The 14,397-nt window shown below is 47.3% G+C and overlaps 1 protein-coding gene across 1 annotated transcript in view; it reads left to right on the top strand.

Moving 5' to 3' along the window:
• Window positions 1–14,397, top strand: part of MDGA2 (MAM domain containing glycosylphosphatidylinositol anchor 2) — a 372,105-nt gene that overhangs the window by 320,189 nt on the left and 37,519 nt on the right. The window contains exon 10 of the mRNA XM_060269123.1: window positions 4,971–5,119. Coding sequence (XP_060125106.1) covers window positions 4,971–5,119 — 149 coding nt within the window. The remainder of the gene's footprint in view (window positions 1–4,970; window positions 5,120–14,397) is intronic.

Raw genomic sequence — 14,397 nt, 5'->3', positions numbered from 1 at the left:
GAACTTTCTTCAAAATGATACAGGATCATCAAATGATGCATCCAAACAGTTCCAGAGGACATATGCCAGTCCGAGGCATAAACTCAGCATCTTGCAACGTATGAACTAATTCCAACAGTCCTAGAAGCAGGGGTCTGTCTCTCCCCACAACTTGCATTCCAGCCGGAGGCTGTTTTCCTGGAGAGCCACCTTTCTTCCACGGAGTCTGAGAACAAAGATTCCAGCCACCCGTTTTCCAGGATGGCAGATTTGCAATTCAATACCTCTCATGTGATCAAAGGTTAAACACTCACGTGTTGGCTAGCAGAAAACAACAATCATTAATTATCAGCTCAGTTAAAGCTCCGAGTCCCTTATAGTTAAACTCTTTCACCCATACACACTGGCATTCCCATTCCAGTGAATATTAAACAATGATGCTTAACAATTGCTTCATTGCGGGGGGAGGGGGACAAGCTGACCTTTGGGACCCCCTTCCAACTCTACAGCTCTTTTTATTTTCTTTACAAACTTAATTGTTGTTACAAAATAAAAAAATTCCTTCAGTAGCACCTTAAAGACCAACTAAGTTTTTATTTTGGTATGAGCTTTCGTGTGCATACACACTTCGTCAGATACACTGAAACAGAATCCACCAGACCCTTACGTATATTCAGAGGGTGGGGGTGGGGGTGATGGGAATGGGTGGGAATGGGAGTGGTAAACCTGTTGATGACTGTTAACGACTGTTAATGACTGCAATTGGTCTTGCGGGGGGGGGGAGCAAGGGCTGAGGTGCTAAGGAAAGCTTGTTCATGTATAATGAGATAAGAATCCTATGTCTCTGTTCATTCCAGGTGGCTCTGTGGTTTTAAGCTTGCTAATGAGTTGCAATTCAGCAACTTCTCTTTCCAGTGTGTTTCTGAAATCTTTCTGTAATAAAACAGCTGCTTTGAGATCTTGTATAGAATGTCCTGGGAGATTGAAGTGTTCTCCTACTGGTTTCTCTGTCTTGTGATTCCTGATGTCAGATTTATGTCCATTTATCCTTTGGCGTAGGGTTTGGCTTGTTTGTCCAATATAGAGAGCTGAACAACAACAACCAAAAAAAAAAAAACCCCACCCCCAATTACCGCCACCCAGTTCTATGATATGATGCTGCAATCTCTTCCTCCGAGAATGTGGATGAATGCAAAAATGTTCTTTCTTCCCTGAGCCATTTAAGAAAGGGAAGTGTAAACAGTTGTGTCTGCTTTCCCTGCCTCGAATTCTTTGCCAAATTGGTAATTACGAGAACGAGGCTTTGAGACTTGATGTGCCTGATCTTTCCGGGGGAGAGGAAATGCTTCCCCACCATCTGCCGGAGCACCGTTCCCCAGTTCATTTCCTCCACTGCACCCTGTCAGACTAATCGCTGCGTCTCCCTGTCTCTCTCTGTGTGTATTTATGGAACACGCAGAGAGTGCTAAACGAACACACAACATATCCATTAAGGCCTTGGGGATGTGGCCGGGGTTTCTGGAGTCCCTGTCTGCCCAGGAAGGCCGTAGCTCCATGGCAGGAACATCTGATTTGAATGCAGAAAGTCCCAGTGTCATCTCCTCGTAGGGCTGAGAGCATCCCCTGCCCCAACCCCCTGGAGGGATGCTGCCAGTCAGTGCAGGATATACCGAGCAAAATGGACCAACGGGATAGCTCATTATAAGGCACTTTTCTATGTCCCCAAGAGGATTGTGTTTCCTGCGTCACGATAAGACAGTTGAGACAGTGCGGTGTAGTGGTTAATGCATCCGACTCGTTTCAAAGCCTGAACCGCTTTCTGTCTCTCAGACTCCCCTGCCTCACAGAGTTGCTGTGAGGAGAAACGAGGGGAGGAAAAGAGAACCAAGCACATCATTTTCAGCTCTGTGGCGGAAAGGTGGAATATAAACGATAGCAATAATTGAATTGTTAAGCGCTAAAGGGGCATAATGGCTGTGGGGTGGATGAGAGCTGCAGAGACTCAAACATCATCTTAGTAAGTGGAAGTGGTCTCAGACAAGCTGCCCATTCCGAGCCTCAGTTTCCCTTCTGCAATATTTCCTTTGTTGCATTACGATACTTATAACCCACCCTAAATCAAATGGACCTCTGTGGCGGGTTCATCAATGCAATTAAAAGAGTTATTCTGTTAATAAAATAAAGCACAGAGCGGCTGCTTCCCATTATTAACGGGCTCCCACAGAAGGCGATGGACGCCCCTTCATTGGAGGTTTTTCTACAGAGGGATTATTTAGCTGTGATTCCTGCATTGTGGTGGGTTGGGGTAGATGATCCTTGTGGGTCCCTTCCAATTCTGCAAGCCTCTAAATCCAAGCCTCTTTGAGCTTTGTAGGCAATCTCCCACCCCTCAAATTGAGACTCAACACTTATCAAGATCCCCGCATGGGACAAAAATACCGAGCTCCCTTGTAGCAAAAAGTCCTACATACATATTTGTACATAATGCACACGTCGTAAGCCACTCGCTGCATTTCAGCTCAGAGACCTGCAAGCAATCCTGTTTCCTCAAACAGAGGGAGAAAACCCCTAGACAGTGCAAACGGAGCATATTGGTCTGTACATGTGTATTTCTGTTTTTTTTGGGGGGGGGGTAATTGGATAATATTCAGTTTGAAGAAAGGAACTTTGCACCAGAACATTGCCAAAGTGTTGAGTTCAAAACTTTCAGGTTTGCTGGGTTCTCCTGGCTCTGCTGCTGGAAGGCAAATTCTCTCACACACACTCACACTCAGAGCCAGTGGATCAGGCCAAAGGCCCATCTAGTCTGAAATCCCGTTCTCACGGGAGACTCTTCTGGGGAACCCATGAGCAGCATTCAGGCATAAGAGCAACTCTCCCCTCCTCTGGTTTCCAGCAAATGGTGTTGCTGCCTCTGGAGGGAGAACATAGCCGTTGGGGCTAGGTAAAGGTAAAGGGGCCCCTGACCATCAGGTCCAGTCGTGTCTGACTCTGGGGTTGCGGCGCTCATCTCGCTCTATAGGCCAAGGGAGCCGGCGTTTGTCCGCAGACAGCTTCCGGGTCATGTGGCCAGCATGACAAAGCTGCTTCTGGCGAACCAGAGCAGCGCACGGAAATGCCATTTACCTTCCCGCCGGAGCGGTCCCTATTTATCTACTTGCACTTTGATGTGCTTTCGAACTGCTAGGTGGGCAGGAGCAGGGACCGAGCAACGGGAGCTCACCCCGTTGCAGGGATTCGAACCGCCGACCTTCTGATCAGCAAGCCCTAGACTCTGTAGTTTAACCCACAGCGCCACCTGGGTCCCTCCAGCCGTTGGGGCTAGTGGCCACCAATAGGCATCTCTTCCAATAATTTGCCTAATTCACTTTTGAAGCCAGAGAGGCTGGAGGGCACCGCTCCTGTGGGAGAGAGTTCCAAGTTTAACACTGCACTGCATGAATAACTCTCTGCCCTGAATCTTCCACATTCTGCTTCATTGGAAGTCTTCTTCTTTGGCGATCCCATGTAGCCGAGTAGGATTGTCTTCCATAAACACGGTTTTAATAATAAGTCTGTAGGTGACTGTGGAGGCCAATTCTGGATCCACACATCCATCCACAGTTGACCACGGTGTGGATTTGCCAAGCGTGCCTTCCTCTTAGCACGTTTCTCCCTTGCGTCCTGAGTTTGAGGGTCTCCAAAGCCCACGACACCTTTGGTCAAGGCTGTTCTCCAACTGGAGCACTCGCAGGCCAGTGTTTCCCAATTGTCGGTGTTTATACTACATTTTTTAAGATTTGCCTTGAGAGAGTCTTTAAACCTCTTTTGTTGACCACCAGCATTACGCTTTCCATTTTTATGTTTGGAATAGAGTAGTTGTTTTGGAAGACGATCATCAGGCATCCGCACAACATCCGCACATCATGACCAGTCTAAGGAAGTTGATGTTGAAGAAACATTGCAGCAATGATTCATTGGAAGTAGATAATTTCCATCTCTCTCTCTCTCTCTCTCTCTCTCTCTCTCTCTCTCTCTCTCTCTCTCTCTCTCTCTCTCTCTCTCTCACACACACACACACACACACACACACACTTTGTGGTGCTTTGAGTTCAGCACCGCAATCTCTGTTCCATATTGATCCTCCTGCTCACAGGGCAAGCGAAACCTCTTTGAACTTGAGAGATCCTGCGCTTTCCTCCCCTGCTCTATGGAGGCGCCAAGCTCGCAGTCGATAACAAATGCCGTGAAGATGGAACGTTCTTTGTGAGCAGAATTTTAACTGAATTTCTCCCGTCTGGGCTGACAAACACCCCAGAGCATCTCCTTTCAAGGCAGAGCCCAGCTCTGTCGGGGATCACAACCTAAAAGGCACCACGAGTTCCATTTCCTGTGGGGGAAAATATCCTACACTCCACTCATATTGATACATTTCACAATGCAGGGCAATGTTGCTCTGAGCTCAGGTGTGTATAAAGGACTCGTTCGGACGTTTATTGTTCATTGATTTGTTCAAAGGCCACTTATCTCTCTCTCTTTGCTCAGAAAGACTTCCAGAGCAGCTTACTTGTCAAGGAATGCAACACAGTCCTTGCCCTCAAGCTTACAGTCTGAAATGACACAGCACAAAAGGAAACAAGGATGGGGAGGGAAGAGGAAAAATCAGGATTGTAGAGTTGGAAGGGACCCTGAGGGTCATCTGGTCCAACCCCCTGCAATGCAGCCTTTCTTTATTATGTCTTTTGTGTTCTTTTGTTTCTATTGTTATGCTGTGATCTGCCCTGTGGGCAAAGATGCATTCTAAATAAAATGACACATTCTATTCATGTAAAAACACGCCGATTAACGGACCGTCCGTGGGCCGGATTGAGAAGGTGATTGGGCCAGATCTGGCCCCTGGGCCTTAGTTTGCCTACCCATGAATAGAAACATGATGTGCACACACTGTTTGTTTTCTTGCTGCTTTGCCATCGCCTCCTCTCGCCTGACCCTCCTCCCTCTCTTCCCTGCAGGCAAAGCCTATGCCCCGGAGTTCTACTACGACACCTACAACCCGCTGTGGCAGAATCGGGCCCGCGTCTACGCCTACAGCCTCGAGTGGACTCAGATGAACCCGGACGCTGTGGACCGCATCCTCACGTACCACCTGGGCATCCGGCAGGTGAGAGGCTCAGGTGCTTCTTCTGAAGCAGGGCGAGGTGTCTTCCCCCCAACTCCAATCTCATCTCCTTTTTGCCTCTGTCAGTTAGAAATTGGGGGGGCGCCACGCACGATGTACAAAAGAGGGTTTTCGATGTACAAAATGAATTTGCAGCTCTCTAGGACGCAGAGCTGAACAGGAAGATGAAAGGCGTGATCCCGGTTGAGGCTGGAGGGTTGCAGGAATCTCAGCAACAAAAAAAATAAAAAATAAAATGAGAGATGTTTTGCAGCGGAGACAGACACCTGCAGTGTCATCACGATTTGCTGCACGAGCTTCACGTTGTGTTTTTTCCCTTGTTGTTGAGGGTGTTGAGGGAAAGGCAGGAAGGGCAAAAAACTCTGTATATGGAGCCCAGCATATTAATAATAATAATAATAATAATAATAATAATAATAATTTATTATTTATACCCCGCCCATCTGGCTGGGTTTCCCCAGCCACTCTGGGCGGCTTCCAACTGCATATTAAAAACAGTACAGCATCAAACATTAAAAACTTCCCTAAACAGGGCTGCCTTCAGTTGTCTTCTAAAAGTACAGTAAAATAATTGCGACTCTTTTGGCTATAAAGATGGAGAACTGGTTGTGCCTGAATCTTGTGCTGCAGTTTTCTGACCAAACGACTTGCATATTTATTAGGGGAGAGTGTCCATACAAATATCCATTTCAGTGAAAATAACACACCCAAACCCATCATTTTATAGAAAAAGCTTGCTCTCAGAAATAGGTAGATTTGGGGAAAACTACAGAAACAAAGCTGTATAGGAGGAGGAATCGGTGCTAAACTGCTGGTGAATTTTCACGAGGACTTTAAAAATGATCTGAATGGTCTTTAGGAATTTAATCACCCCACTTTGGCCAAAGTTGGCATCCCTCCCTCCTCGTCACATCACTTGGGCAAAGGTCAAAGGTTGCATGAGGTCCCTGGCAGGTATGTGACATATGTTGAGTTGCACATTTATAATCCCACTATGGAATAACAGGGGTCAACAAACTTTTTCAGCAGGGGGCCAGTCCACTGTACCTCGGACCTTGTGGGGGGGGCGAACTAGATTTTGGAAAATAATAATAATGAATAAATTCCTATGCCCCACAAATAACCCAGAGATGCATTTTATATAAAAGCACACCTCTTACGCATGTAAAAACACCAGGGAGGCCCCACAAATAACCCAGAGATGCATTTTAAATAAAAGGAAGAAGTGTGCATGCACACGAAAGCTCATACCAAAATAAAAACTTAGTTGGTCTTTAAGGTGCTACTGAAGGAATTTTTTTATTTTACTTCGATCCAGACCAACACGGCTACCTACCTGTAAATAAAAGGACTCATTCTACTCATGTAAAAACACGCTGATTCCCGGACCATCCGTGGGCCGGATTTAGAAGGCGATTGGGTTGGATCTGCCCCCCTGAGCCTTAGTTTGCACACAATGAAGGGTCTCAGATGATGAATGTAGGCTCCAGGTCGGTTTATATGGGGAGAGGCAGTCCTTGAGGTATTGCTGTCAGATGCCCGCCCCCCAACCGCTGCTTAAATACCTCCAGAGATGGAGAGTCCCCCACCTTCTGAGGGAGTTCATTACACTGCTACACAACTTTTTATTGTTCTTGGTCGCAAACATCAGGAGGGCACCAGATCAGCAAAGGCCGACCTGGACTTTGCAGGATAAACCAATGGCAAAGTGAGAAGATTATGGGCAGCCTTTGGTCTCGGTCGAGGACAACATCCTGGTGAGCAGAGAACCAAGACCAGTTCTTTCAACGTCGTTGACTAGTTCCTGACTTTCCCTGTGGATGAGATGATGCAAGGCAAAGGCTGCCTTTTTTATCCGCCTGCCAGCGTTGGTCTGGAACAATAATTGCGTCCTCCTTTATCTGAGGAGTTACACGAGCACTTTGATATTCATTATGTCCTCACAAGTGGCACCTGCGAGGCGGGTTTGTCTTCAGAAAGGCAAGATGGCGGGACGTGCTCGGCGCTCCCCGGATCGGCTGCTCGAGACACAGGGCCCCCGGGCAAAGCTTACAAGGCATTATCAAAGAGCACTCGTGGAGATAAGCGGCTTTTGAAAGGGCTGACATGTCTGCGATGGGGAGTTGTCTCACCTCGGCTCTGGCGGCAAGAGCACGTTTCAGGCAAAGCGACAGGATCTGAGCTGCTTGCCGTTTGGTAGGGGAGCTCAAAGCGTTCTGGAACAGCTCCCCTCGGCCCTCGCGCTATTTGCTTGCTTGCTAAATGAGTACGGTGGTGGGGCTGTGCCAAGAGGAGAAGCAAGTCGGAGACGGTTCTGCCAGCTCAAACTTAAGAACATTCAAAGAATCCTGGTGGATCAGGCTTGTCGTCTGGCATCCTGTTCGCACAGGGGCCAAATAACCCTAAGAATCTAGATAGACTGCCTGGAGGCTCCATAATAAAATAGGGGGAGCCTGCTGCACCAGCCCTGTGGCCCTTCCAGTCCAGCAGCATCCTGTTCTTGCAGTGGCCAACCTGTGGGTGCCTGTGAGGAACCCTCTTTTACAGCCATCCAAATCGGTGGTCATCTCTGCCTCCTGTGGGAGGGAGTTCCACAGTTTACCTCTGCACCGTGTGAAGAAGTGAATGGTCACAAATGGCCTAGAATCATAGAATCATAGAGTTGGAAGAGACCACAAGGGCCATCCAGTCCAACCCCCTGCCGAACAGGAAACACCATCAAAGCATTCTTGACATATGCCTGTCAAGCCTCTGCTTAAAGACCTCCAAAGAAGGAGACTCTACCACACTCCTTGGTAGCAAATTCCACTGCCGAACAGCTCTTACTGTCAGGAAGTTCTTCCTAATGTTTAGGTGGAATCTTCTTTCTTGTAGTTTGAATTCATTGCTCCATGTCCGCTTCTCTGGAGCAGCAGAAAACAACCTTTCTCCCTCCTCCATATGACATCCTTTTATATATTTGAACATGGCTATCATATCAACCCTTAACCTTCTCTTCTCCAGGCTAAACATACCCAGCTCCCTAAGCCATTCCACATAAGGCATCGTTTCCAGGCCTTTGACCATTTTGGTTGCCCTCCTCTGGACACGTTCCAGTTTGTCAGTATCCTTCTTGAACTGTGGTGCCCAGAACTGGACCCAGTACTCCAGGTGAGAGTAATGGCCCCTACCAGAAGAGGCTCAAATCAGTTGATCTATGGACCATCCCCTAAAGTTATGGTGACTGGGCCAGGAAGGGATGCAAAGAACATTCATTTTCATTGATTTGCGTTCATTTGGTTAATTTCATTCATTAAGTGCAAATCCATCAATGTGCACACTGCCTTTAGCCTGGAGAAGAGAGGGCTGTGAGGCAAGATGTTCTCCGTTGTCAAAGATCTAAAGGGCTGTCACATGGAAGATGGAGCAAGCTTGTTTTCTCCTGCTCTGGAAGGGAGGAGATTCCAACTAAATATTAGGCAAGAACCGTTCAACAGCAGAGTGGTCTCCCTTGGAAAATGCTGGGCTGGGGAATGGAGGTTTCTAAGCAGAGCTTGGATGGCCACCTGCCATGGATGCTTTAGTTGAGATTCCAGCATTGCAGGGGGTTGGACTAGAGGACCTTTGGGGATCCCTTCCAGCTCCGCAGTTCTATCAAGGTATTGTCCTCACCCACCTTGGAACCTTATGGTGAAGGGTGGGTAGGACATCTTTCAAATAAATAGGCACAATCTTTTAAATGTCCAGAAGTGCCCATTAGGGAGCCTTCACTGCGTTGGTTATGTGACTCAACTGCAAATGGGGATTTTCACGTGTGTGTTTGTTTGAGGAAGAGAGAAGGAGACTCCGCTCTCTTCCTTCATTATTGCCGTGATATCTCCTGGAGCCAGGGTGATAATTAGACGCCTTCTTCCCTGTTGACACCTGCTGAGAATTTGCTTAAGAGTTAGTCTGCTCAGCGATAATGTTCAAGAAATCTCTCAATGCAAACACATTTGCCAAAGCGAATATCCCTCTTTGACTCAGTTATGGAACCTGATAAGGAGTGGGAATGAGTGTTAAATAATACAGTTTGATCTTTAGGCACACCAGTCTTCCTGGGGTGGCTTGAAGGCGGATCAAATTCTCACCCACATGTTAAAAAGGAAAGGGGGGGAAAAACAACCATAACACTTTAAAAAATCATTCATGGGTCCCGTGGCCCCTTTTGCCCCCAGGAAAGGCAGCTATGGGCCACTTCAATCCTATGCCTGCTGTTGTAGGACTTGACCCCATTGAGCTCAAACTCTGAGTAGACATACTTAGGTATACAGTCTTATTCATGTTTACCTGGGATTGCAGATAAAAGAAAGCTCTTCATTCAAGCTATGGAACTCCCTCCCACAGGAGACAGCAATGGCTGCCAATTTGGACAGCTTTAGCAAGTGCTGAAAAGAATACAGTGGAGATGCCTGCCTGGTATCAAGAGGCAGGGAGTTCCAAAGTGTCCACCACCCCTTTTCTTTCTGATGCTTAAGCCCTGCTCACTAAAGATGAGGAATCTGTCAATTTAGGTCACATTGGAACCAAGCTATTTGAAGAACTGCTTGAAGAACCCATATAGAATCCTAGAACTGTAGAGCTGGAAGAGGCCCTGAGGGTCATCTAGAGCAACCCCCTTCGATGCTGGAAGATGCTCAGCCCCGAAATCAGACTTACTTTCTGCTCCACCTTCAGACTGGCAGTTGCCAAAGTCAGGGTCGTCTTGGTGTTGGCTCCACATCTGCAGAATGTCCTTAACAGTAGCTGCCTTTAAGCAGTCCTTCAAAACTTTTTTGTTTGGCTTGCTTCTTGGTTGATTTTGTCATACATGCTGGCGGTGAGTTCATCTTTAATTGCGTATCAACTATTGTTGTCATTTTAAGTTTTAAAATCGCCATGAGCTGCGTCTGGAGGGTTTCTCACTCTGAAAAATGGAATAAAAACAAAGCGATAAATGGGGGATTCTTCATCTCACAGCTGCTGTGCTAAAGGAGCTCTCAACCTATGCAAAATAAAAATGGCTGAGACCTTTTTTTAACAAAATCTCCACACACTTTTGTTGGAGAAAACATCATCTCATTTCCATCTTTGGCAAAGAGTTGATTTTGGAGAGCGGGTGTCGAGTGTTCCGACTGAGAGGTTTAGATTGCCTTGCCTTGATTTCTTAAATTAACCACCCTGTTGGAGAGGGGGTGCTTAATCCACAATCTTACACTTGGGTTTCATTCCAGATGCCACCCAGGGCCAAGTTAACTGGGAGAAGAGCTCGCTTCTAAAGCAGCGAAACCCACAGCGGTTTTCAGATCTTGTTTGCAAGAGGTTTATGGATGGCCAACACTAAAATAGGACGGGATGAAATAGAGCTCAAAATCTGGGCCAGGAGAAAAATAATTTCTCTGCTGGGGCTAAAGCACGTCCTTGGAGGTAATTATTTCCTTCCATTGTAATTATTTTGGAAGAACTCCCAAGGACATAAAGGGGATTGTGTAGATTGCGATGTCCCTTAGGCTCGGCACCTGATTTGTCAGAATGGGTTGCCCTGCCCCAAATTCACTTCTGGATTTGAGACCAAGTGTGTTGTCCTGGTCCATCTCCCTGCTTGCCTAGAACTCTATTGACACATCCTAGAATCATAGCTGGAAGGTGTTGTTATGAAAAATGTACCCCAAAATGCGTTGCCTTTTAAGAAGGACAGACGCGGGTCGGAAGCTCCAAAATTTGCACTAAGTTCAGCTCCGCCGGGAAAATGACAGAGACCACACGATGCTGTCAGGAAAAACAAACTGATCCCTTTATTGCAGAATGCAAAGCTACAGCTGTAGGGTCCCTGCCTCTGGAAAGAAGGAAGGAACCCCGGGAAATGGTAAAGTCCCCTTATATACCCTCCTGTCCCTGCATGGAAATCTCTGGACTGGGAGGGAGGGGGAGACAAGGGCGACGGGTGGGGGATCGGATTAGCTGGGTGCGGAGATGACTTTTCCTTTCAGATGGAGAGATGTCAATCGCTCTTCTCCTGTCGCTGATGGTGCTCCCTGTTGTTTGGCAGGAAGGGCAATCAGTCGAGATGGGTGCAGAGGTGGGGCAGTTCCTGGCGATTTCCGTGGGGTGGAAGTCCGCCCGGCAGGTGTTTTCCTCCAGGCCATGGAAGGGTGGGCTACGTAGAGGATGGCAATTTATTTGAATAAGGTTGTTCCAGCTAATCCCTCTATTGTCCGTGTGTCCTTGAATGGGTATAGGGTGGTAGTAGGGCAAGGTTCAGGTGGGTTGGGATCATACAGGGTTCATACAGAAAATATACCTGGAAAACATACCTAATACAGGGATTTCTAATTAAAAGGTAGCAGTCCTGACATGTACAGTTCTAAGATATAAAACAGCAATTCTAATACAGAGGCAGCGGATAGAGATTTCATGGTAAGAGAACATATAATAGGCTGTATTATTAACTTGAGTAGAAAAGTGTCACTTTGGATTTGGGCGGTTTCCCCCCCCCTTCTTCTGGAAACATTGTTTTGTTCTGGGCAGAGGGGAGGTGGAGAGGGGAAATGTGTGAGTTTATGCTAACTGTTGTGCATATGCAGATCCTTAAGCCTTCAGGCAGGGTCACGTCCTAGCGGGAGGGGTGGGGAGACAGGGAAGATGGCATTGAACAGGATTCTGGGTATTGCAGCTGTCAAATTCTGTCACCCCTCTCTGTTCATTAATAATGGTGTCCTGCAACCACCACCCCCCAATATGATTTTATAACAGTGTACAGAGGAGGGCGACCCAAATTATCAAGGGCCTGGAAACCTTGATGCTTTTCCCCAAGAGTGACACAATCTCAACCCTTCTCCCTCTGCCCAGTAAGACACCAGGTCTGTGGCCCTTGGAAGGTTGGCTCAGGTTGACAGTGGCCCTCAGATGAAAAGAAGGTGATCCAATCAAGGTGTTTAAGAGTCTGTCACCATCCTGTCCTTTGAGCATCTTGCCTCCTTTTAATTTTTATTATTATTATTGCTACGGCCATTTCATTCCCTTGAGCACAAAAGTCTATTTTGCGACAGCAGTCTGTGGATGACTGACAGGGGTCATCACCTCGTCTTCTCGGTTTGTGCCGTTAATTAACTGGCACCTGGGTTTCTGGGTTTGGTTGGCAGGCCTGACCCTTCCCACCATTCCATGTGCTTATATAGATGCTTCAGGGCTCCGGGCCAAAGGGATCTTTTGCACCTGAAAGGATCATCCAAATTAACCCTGGGGTTTGGTCCCATGCTTGGTGTTTGTGGGAATGTTCAGGGTGGCAGGAGAGGATATATTGTTTATTAACATCCTTCCTAACTTGCGCTAGCAAGTCCTTTTACTTAGCAGAGTTTACACCCCCCCCCCTTTTACATGCACAGCAGATAGCTGGTTGCAGGCTTGTGTGACTATTGTACAATTCAGTCTGCCTCCTAATGTTGAATGACCTCCTTTCGTGTCATTTGAATTCTTTGGTTTGGGTCCTAACATCTGGAGCAGGAGAAATCAAGAAATCTTCCATGGGGCAGCGCTTCAGATATTTGAACGTAGCTATCCTACCTCCTCTCGTTCTTCTGTGCTCCAGGCTAAACAAAATTCTGATCTTTTTCCAAGTCACTCTGTGACAGAGGGACCATTTCAATCTGTGCTTAAACAAAGTTCTTCATTTCCCACATTCTAAAAGACTGGAACTCCACGCCGGTCTGGGCCTTAGAGGCGTTCCGATAGGCATTACAAAGTGAGGCTGTCAAAAATGCTGCCCTGTGGAGTTCTGAGGAGCTCGGGGTGTTTTGTGTTGTTAGAGCAGAGCAACATGGGGGTTTTAAAACTTAAATGAAGCTTTTCACTAAACAAAAACAAAATATCCTCTATGCCTGTGGTTTAGCAAAAATAAAAAATAAAAATCCAGAGCTCTTCATTTCTTCTTGTGCAAAATCTTGGCTGGAATCATAGAATTGTAGGTTAGGAAGGGACCCAGAGGGTCATCTAGCCCAACCCGCTTTAATCTAGGGATGGCCCCTGCAGTGCAGATCCCTTGAGCCCAGAGAAACATAGAACATGTGTGGTAAGAGCAGAGAGACAAAATGCATTCAGGTCCTGCTTATGGGCTTTCAACAAATCCAGAATGCGGCAGCTAGACTGGTGACTGGGAGCAGCCGCCGAGACCACATAACACTGGTCCTGAAAGACCTACATTGGCTCCCAGTACGTTTCCAAGCACAATTCAAAGTGTTGGTGCTGACTTTGAAAGCCCTAAACAGCCTCGGCCCAGTATCCCTGAAGGAGCATCTCCACCCCCATCATTCAGCCCGGACACTGAGGTCCAGTGCCGAGGGCCTTCTGGAGGTTCCCTCACTGCGAGAAGCCAAGTTACAGGGAACCAGGCCTTCTCGGTAGTGGTGCCCGCCCTGTGGAACACCCTCCCACCAGATGTCAAAAAGAAAAATAACTACCAGACTTTTAGAGGACATCTGAAGGCAGCCCTGTTGAGGGAAGTTTTTAATGTTTGATCTTTTACTATTTTGTTGGGAGCTGGCCAGAGCGGCTGGGGAAACCCAGTGAGATGGGCGGCATATAAATCTTTTATGATGTTTTTTAATATTCTGTTGAGAGCCTCCCAGAGTGGCTGGGGAAACCCAGCCAGATGGACAGGGTATAAATAATGAATTTATCATCATCATCATCATTCCCAATGGGGCATCCTGAGAGCAGGATGCTGGGCTAACTAAGCCCATAAAACTATCCCAGAATCATGCAAGCAGTCCATCCACTCCAGCATTCCTGTCCTCACAACCAGTTGCCTCGAGGAGAAACCAGCAAGCAGGATGTGAGTGCGAGAGCACTTGCTCCCCTCCAGTGGCCTTGAGAAGCGTTGATGGTTCCAGCTGCAGACGGGCCACTGGCCTGATCCAGCACCCATGCTCTTTTGCCCTACTGTTTTCTAGAGAGTTTCGCCAGCCTTCTCGGAAGTGGTTCCGCGTCAATCACATCTTGATTGATGGGAGGGCACAGGAGGCGATATCGGCAACTTCCAGGATCCTGAAAGGGCAGATAGCGGTGTCAATCACTTGCCAGATGGAGCAGGAGCGGTCCTTCCCTGCGCAGATGAATGGATGATTCACCACCCGCCTGCCACCCTTTCTTTCTTTCCTTCATCCTTCTTTCCTTCTTGTTGAATAACAAGGAATAAATGGCAAGAGATGAGCTGTGGTGCTCAGACACCGCTCAGGCAGTCTTGGAAGTGGGAAATCATCCCTGCC

Source organism: Zootoca vivipara, chromosome 1 (assembly GCF_963506605.1).
Source record: "Zootoca vivipara chromosome 1, rZooViv1.1, whole genome shotgun sequence".
NCBI lineage: Eukaryota > Metazoa > Chordata > Lepidosauria > Squamata > Lacertidae > Zootoca > Zootoca vivipara.
The sequence above is the reverse complement of the archived record's forward strand: the minus strand, read 5'-3'. Positions and strand labels throughout refer to the sequence as shown.